The 7,958-nt window shown below is 43.1% G+C and overlaps 1 protein-coding gene across 1 annotated transcript; it reads right to left on the bottom strand.

The window, feature by feature from the left end:
• Positions 1-280: 280 nt before the first annotated feature.
• On the bottom strand, positions 281-7,187 carry TNNI2 (troponin I2, fast skeletal type). Its single transcript, XM_080999937.1, has 5 exons — positions 7,029-7,187; positions 5,407-5,535; positions 3,179-3,268; positions 2,238-2,414; positions 281-730 (listed from the first exon to the last, which is right to left on the bottom strand). The coding sequence occupies exons 2-5, from the start codon at positions 5,527-5,529 to the stop codon at positions 635-637; spliced, it is 486 nt and encodes a 161-aa protein (XP_080856063.1). The 5' UTR covers positions 5,530-5,535; positions 7,029-7,187; the 3' UTR covers positions 281-634.
• Positions 7,188-7,958: the final 771 nt, after the last annotated feature.

The following is a 7,958-nucleotide window of genomic DNA, read 5'->3' on the forward strand; positions in this document are numbered from 1 at the left end:
CCAGAAACAGGTGGCTATGAGGCAAAAAATTATTTGGAGTGCAGCTGCAAACTTGCTTACATTCAAACTCTGGGAACTCTTCTCAAAGGCAAGAGTTAATTCCATGGCACACATAATACAAAAGCACCACAAGGAAGTCCTCTGTGTATGCACTGCAAAACAGCAACTGCAGTTTGTATCTGAGAGAGATCTATCTGCAGTTTCCATGTCAGGAAAATACAACGCAGTCACGGCACAAAGTCATTTTGTACCTCAGCCTCCCAAGGCTTACAAATTCAGCCACACTTCCAAAGCTTTATTTACATCAGTTTAGTTGTAACAACAGGTCCTACCAAATTACAGGATTTAATGACTGGATTGTTTCAGGTCATGCAGCTACCATTGTTGCAAAATGGGTTTTAAGACATTTCACAGCTCAAGACAATTGTCTTTCCAGCAATAACATGGGGTCAGGCTGCGGGTAGGGTCTGTAAGGTGGATTGCTCTATGAAATGCAACTGTGGCCTGAGGACAGTCATCCCAAAAACAGCGCTGTAAAGGATTGGCAGAAAATGAGGTGGCAGGATAGGTGGAAAAGGAGCAGTGGGACTTGGATGGGGGATGAGGATTGGACTGAACAGCTGCATGGTTCCTATTACTCGCCGCCTTCAAACATCTTCTTTCTGCCTTCCATGCCAGACTTCTCCTCAATGTTCTTCCTCCAGTCACCCACGTCACGAAGATCCTTCTCCTATGGGAGGAAGGGGAGAAACATTCAAGCTTGGTCAATGTCCTTGACTGAAGGGCCACATTCATTTGCTTTTCCTTACACAGCCTTGCTTGACAGAGAGAACGCTACAAGCACTTGTGTATGAACAAAGAGTGTCCGTTATATAGGGCTGGTTCACAAGCTCCCAGCCAGAAAGGTGGGCGTTGGTATCTATGAATCCCAAAACAGCATAAAACTCAACACAAAACACAACAAGAAGTGAAAATGATTATTCTTCCAGACACAGTTCAGAGTCTTGGACACTATGGGTCACACCCAATGTTGGTCTTACTGTGAGCAGACCCACCAAAATTAATAGACATGACTAACTTGAGTCCATTAATTTTTATGTGTCTGCTCTAAGTAAAACAGAGTTGGCTACAACCTCATAATCAGAAAACCCTGGAAGTCAACTAACTGTACTGCTTTTGCAGTCACCTACTGCTTGGTTAAGCTGGATGCCCTTCCTGGTTCCTGTCATCTTCCAGCTGACTTAAAATGCAATTTTTAAAACCTCACTGTTGTCTAATTGTGGCCTTTTTAAATTCACCATTATCTCAGTAATGGTTCTTTATTACCATTGTTATCAGTGTGCTTCTTGGAGATGTTCTCCTTTAAGAAACCCACACAGCATGTTTCTTGCTGATTCATAGGAAGCAAACTGGTAGGTTTTCACTCTGACAGGTTTTGGTGGGAGTGGTGAGGGACACAGAAAAAAATTGCAGAGCTATAAATAGTTGACAGTTTTTCCTTTTACTGTGCACTGCTTGTCTTAAAGCTTCGTATTTTATTCTGGCTTTAATGGGTTGGGTTACATCAATGCTGTAAGTTGCCTTGAGACTCTGTTTGGAGGGGGGGAAGGTAAAACAGAAGAATGAATTTATGTTATTTTACTTGTGATCTGTGACTTTAAATTAATGCACAACCCTATGCACATCTGCTCAGAAGCAAGCCCCGTTATGTTCAATCAGACTTATTCCCAAATATGTTTGTACAGGACTGCAGTCTAGATTGGACTGAAAGATCATTGCCTGCATTTGTGCATCTGCAATTACAGTACTAGTAGCTACATAACTCCAAGAGGTAAAATGAAAAAAACCTGACGTAATTTTCTTAAGTACAACCAAATATGATTGACATTGAATGTAGTACCAAAAAGGAGGGGGGGGAATAAACAGCATCCCAGGGTTTTGCCCAACTGAGCTACTTTAGACAATTACCAGGTGAAACAAAAGAAAGAACCTGAGGCTAGTTGCTAGTGACAAGGAAATGAATGCAACAAGGAAGTAAGGGAACATTGTTAAATGCTAAACTGAGTAACTGGGCACTAAGGGGAGAAAAACTTGTAGGGCAGTAGATACCAGACCTGAACACAATGTGTCCATGTCTTTGACATGTAGTTTCATTACAAATCAGGATTTGAGTAGACAGCTTTGCTAAATTACACAGCAAAGTCATAGCGGATGCTTCTTTTAACCCCTTTAGATACCTTTTCAGTGTCTTCCTTCTTGACTTGCTTCAGGTTAGCTCTAAGATCCATGCAGACCTTGTGTTTGGAGCCCAGAAGGGCACGTAGCATAGCGTCTGCAGACATGCGGACTCTCTTCAGAGGTGGCCTCTTGAACTTGCCCCTCAGGTCAAACAGTTTCTGGCTCAAATCTTCAAGCTAGAGGGAGAGGCAGAGAAAGAAAAAGGTGCAAGGGTGGGAAAGGTGACTGATATTAGATTAGGGGGATACAGCACAAAGCACTACTCAATTATAGGACACAGCCTGACAAAGTAAAGTATACAGAAATTACAGGACAGAAGCAGGCACTTGAGGGAAAGATACAAAGGGAAAGTAGTTCAAGGAGTTACACTGAAGGTATGTCTGTACCTACTCTTTTCTGTGTGATAGCCCACAAATATACTACAAAGATGTACTACAAATATATGGCAAAGACTGCATTTAATCCCAATAGTTGTCTCCTATCACTCTGCTTCGTTCTCACAAAAGAGGAACTAACCCTCCCACAGCTAATTTGAACATTACAAAATGTAATTTGTTCCATGACTTCTTCCTCCTTTTTACACTTTTTAGAAAATTGGTGTCAATGTACCAATGCAACTACCCCTAGTAACAAGTAAACACTTTCTTCTAGGTGGCAGATGCCAGCCTTCCATATTTTCTTGGTGGTTTCTTATCCTACTGAACACACATCATATATTTCAGGTATACCCTTTATGCACACCCTTAACATAGAAAGTGAGACCTCCGACAGTCTAGAAATGTAACTTTGAATCCATTTGTGGGATTTTGCCTTTGTTCAAGAGCTATATACAAGAAGTTATTGTATCCTTCTGGACCCAACCCACTCTTTGGAAACAAAAGTAGGACAATGAAACCCAGAAACTGAAACACACACTCAACACAGCACAGAGTTGGATTACCTCCTTAGTAGTTTTCTGTAACTTAACCTCTGTGTCGTATCTTTCCTCATCAACCTCCTCTATCTTAGCATGAAGTTTTTTGCAAAATTCCTGTTGAGAAACAAGGAGAGATTATTAAAGAGGGTTGCTGAACCCCATATGGCATTTCCTCCCCAGTCTTTTTGTGGGAAAATCTATATTTTATGTGTCTTCAGTACAGGCTACACAGTTTCAGAAGTGTTCATAGTGAGTTCTTCAGTCCAGCTGCTTTTTTTGAAAATCTGAGAACCTAAATCAAGTGGAGAGCATTTTCACAATCCAATCCTGTGCCTGTCTGCTCAGAAGTACGTAAGTCTCAATGAATTCAGCGGGACTTACCCATCCAGGTGTCCTTTACCTACTTCCCTGGGAAATGTATGCATAGGATTGCAGAATAGACATATATTAATAAATGGGATTCTCTTATGCCACTTCATGCTTTCTTTAGGATGGTGTGTGTGTGTGTGTGTGTGTGTGTGTTACTAAATTGCTAGTTTTGCATTAAAGTGTGTCCTTCATCCCAAGCAATCCTGATTCACACCTGATGTAATTTACAGCTTAATTCTTTTTCTTTACTTACTTCTGTGGGACTTGGGTTTGTTGTCAAAGCAGAGCTAAGGAGAACATTCCATGAGCACAAAATTTGTCACTGCATGATGGAATACTCACCCCCTCTCTGTCTGCCCCAAATGCCCCTTAAATCTGTTCTGTGGGTTCCCCTAACCCTCCAGAGCAGATTTGGGAATATTGTGGGGCATGAACAGGGCTGGATGGGGGGGTGGATCCCATTGCACTAGTGCTAATCCTTGCCCTATTACACCCACTTAGCTGAATACTGTCCTTAGTTCATAGTTGTGTCCCTAATATTGCACTCTCAGCCACCTCCTTCACTGGACTAGATTCCACTGCAGTACAAGAAACCTGCTATGTGGTTAGATGCAATAATGGCTACTTGCATAGGCCCTGCTGAGGGATGTGAATTATTTTATCAAGAGATTATTGAGCAAGTCATGAAAGGTGGCGGAGGCATTTTTCTTGGCATGGTTCAGTCTGCTTTCCCCTCAGTCAGGGACACTGCTTCAGAGCTCAGTGACCAGGGGTCTGTGGGACAGGAAGAGATGTGGGTTCAAAATTTTCAGGAAAACTTAAAGACTCTTGGTGTATCCAACCATAAACTGCAGAAAAGCAGCATATTTTTGGAAAATGCATTGTAGTTGCTGCTCATACCTCATGATGTTAACACAGGTCAGTGACACACATAAACACTTTTTTTAAAAAAAGCAAAGGGTTCTGTGCCTTTGAAATGTGTATCTGATATAGGAGGCTCCCTTAAGCAGCAATCCTAAACCAATATTCCTAGTGGTAAGGCCTAGTGAACACTATAGGCCTTACTTTTGAATAAGCACGCACAGAGGTGGACCGTTGTTTACAACAACAGTCACTCAATGTGCAGAAGCAATGACCAGGCCAGATATATAGGCGATTCTGAGTGAAAAAAATCACATGGGAGATGAACACGACGGGGGGGGGGGGGGTGTACAGCCCCAAAAATACAGTCCAGCCTTACTTAAATGATGTCTTTGCTTCAAAAGCAACATAGGAGCAAATAATCCATAAAAAACACAATAACAAATGTTGCAACTAAATATCTCAACCTTGACCACTAAACAACACTATGGATTCTGATAAAATATCCTATGTCAGGTTTGAAAGGAGCCTGGTGCCCTCCAGCTGTTTATGACCCCCAACTCCCATTATTTCAAAACACTGGCTAAACTGGCTGGGGCTGATGGGATGGAGGGCTACACTTCCCCATCCTTGTTCTATGTAGCTGTTTCTACCAATGCCGTTGTATCATGAGTGATCAGGCAAAGTTGTTAAGCACAGATGTGTTCTAAAAAATAAATTAAAAATCACTGTCTGGACCAATATGCTTTCACTCACATGCTCTGTGAAGACCTAGTGTGGAAGGAGAATTATCATTTACACAGGCATGTCCAGACCTCTGGGTTTGAAGATTGTTTGGAGCAGGCAATGGACTGAGACCAAACTAGAGGTGAATGAAATTAAATAATAATAATAATAATAATAATAATAATAATAATAATAATAAACCTTTATTGTCACTACACCTTAGAACTACACCTTAGAACTGACATCCTATGTTGCGGTTCTTGTGCAGCGGTGAATGGAGGAGATTCAATTATTACCTGCAATTCTTGCATGGAACTTGGGAGTGACAGAGGTGGACAGTGCTCTGCAAGGTAGTTGGCCTTTTCTTGTTCTTTGGCTACAGCTTCTTTTTCAAGTTCACCAGCAGCAATCTGGAGCATAACACTCTGGAGGATAAAGTTGGGACAAGCACAATGACTGGGGGAACAGAACGACTTCTCAAGGCAATCGTCATCATACACAATGATACACAAACACCCACCAGGGTGAAGTGCTGGGCACAGAGAAATGGACTGGGCAGAGCCAGCATGGGCCTAACGGGGAAAGGGTAGGATGGGGTTTGGAAGCTGTGGCCCTCCAGATTTTATTGAACTCCCAACTCCTATTAACCCCAGTCGGAATAGCCAACCGTAAGGGTTGCTTAGAGCTGTAGGCCAACAATATCTAGAGCAGGGGTCAGCAACCTTTTCCAGCCATGGGCTGGTCCACAGTCCCTCAGACCATGTGGTGGGCCGGACTATATTTTTTTTGGGGGGGGGGGATAAATGAATTCCTATGCCCCACAAATAACCCAGAGATGCATTTTAAATAAAAGGACACATTCTACTCATGTAAAAACACACTGATTCCCAGACCACATTGAGAAGGTGATTGGGCTGCATCCGGCCCCCGGGCCTTAGGTTGCCTACCCCTGATCTAGAGGTTCACAGGTCCCCCATTTCTGGTGTAGGGCCAGGGCTTGTGCTCTGCCATGACTTCACTGGGTGGTCTTGGGAAAGCCACCGCCCCTTAGCTTCAGTATCCTGTGTAAAACGAATACTATAATGATTGGATTCAGAGTCAAGCTAGTTGTAACAGCAGATGTTCTGTTTCCTTAAACATGCAGCTGCACCAATCATGTAGAAAGAGAGGGCAGGCGCTGATTTTAACAATGAAAAGGATCCATATGTGAGAGGTTCAAAACCATACCTGCCCTCAACACACACACTTGTGGATTATGTCCATGCAGTTTCTCTCCCTGAGCACCTTTCTCCTCAGATCAGCTCCAGTATCACAAGTTGCCTCAGCTTGGCAAAAAAAAAAAACACTTGGGGGGAAAGGTGTGGTGGAAAAGTCTCAACACCATCCATCCATCTGCCCCCTTCCCTGTTGACATATGGGCGAGGGGGCCTCTTTCACATGATTGTGGCAGCTCTGTGTCTAAACTGCCATCATTGCTGCCACCGCCATGGCAAGTGTGGGGCTGTTGTACTTGAAAAGTTAAACATGGCAGAAGCTGTGAAGTAGGGATGGGGACCCTGTGCCCCACCAATGTTGTTGAGCTACAGCTCCCCTCCAGCATTGCCAGTGGTCAGGAATGGCGGGAGCTGTCATTAAGCAATATCTAGAAGGCCACCAGTTCCCTATCCATGTCGTCAAGTGTCTGACATTTTAAAAGAGCTCTTGTAGATGAAAAGCAACAATAGAAAAGGGTCTGAGTGTGGAATAGTCAGGCCAGTTTTCTGTAGATGTCAAGAAGCCCTTTGGAAAAGGGGCCACTCAGGCAGAGTTCAGTGCTGTGAGGCTTAGAGCTTTTTACCATCCACATCTCTTACCCAAGGGGAAAAGTAAGAAAGAAACAGAAGTCGTTTTGTTAGGAACGACCAGAGAGAAAAGGTACCTTGAGATGCTGCCGGCGGGCAGTGATTGCCCTCTTCCTTTTCTGAAATGGCAAGAAGCAAAATGAGAAAGAAGTGGGTTACTTAAGTGTTTTGTCCTTCTCACAGTCACAGCCGATTTCTCCCCCTCCCCCAGGCATGTCTTTTGACATTGCTTCAAGAGGCAATTGGGTATAGATGTCAAAATTTGCCCTCAAATTATGCTAATTGGACCCTTTGCTTCTGCAAGTTGGCTCCTCATAACAACAGCACATTCTATCTCTGGTGCTTTGGGGCAGAGGGAATAGCCATTCATGTTTTGAATAGCTCCCTGACCTGCTTGCTGTACTTTCATTTGAGGGCATCCCATCCAAGTCATGAATGTTTAAGAAATCTGATAAGGTCACCACAGTATGGGGGCAGCCAGACCAGAATTTGGCCTTTTAAAAGTGACTTTTAAAGGCAATGGAAAGACTTGGCTGACTGCAGTAGGCTTTGGTCAAAATCTATCATTAGTGCGCCTACGTATGCTATGAGATGCTTCTTCCAGAAGCCCATTTTGTAACTCTTTCTTGTGCAATTTATCCCTATGGGAAAATCCATTTTAATACATGTGGTGGGGACTAAGCAAAAGAGAGGGAAAGTTTGTTCCCAAGTGAAAAGAAAAGAAACCAAATACACCAGTAAGAAAAGGAACCCATATGGTAAGTCATATATGTTTTGATAGGCCCTTCTTCAGCTGCTCTAGATTTCTGAGGCCTAGAAGGTGGTTATAAAACTCAGGGCCTTTTTAGTGGTTTCCCCTGCACTATGAAACTATCCATCCAAGGAAGTCCACCAAGACACCTCCCTTCTGACTGTTAGGGATCAGGTAAAATAAAAATAAAGCCCTTGAGGGGGGGTTACCTAATTGTTAAGACTGTAAAACTAATGTCTGTTTGTTCTCTTGTATT

Source organism: Podarcis pityusensis (genome assembly GCF_964106645.2).
Source record: "Podarcis pityusensis genome assembly, chromosome: 1".
In the NCBI taxonomy this organism is placed as follows: domain Eukaryota; kingdom Metazoa; phylum Chordata; class Lepidosauria; order Squamata; family Lacertidae; genus Podarcis; species Podarcis pityusensis.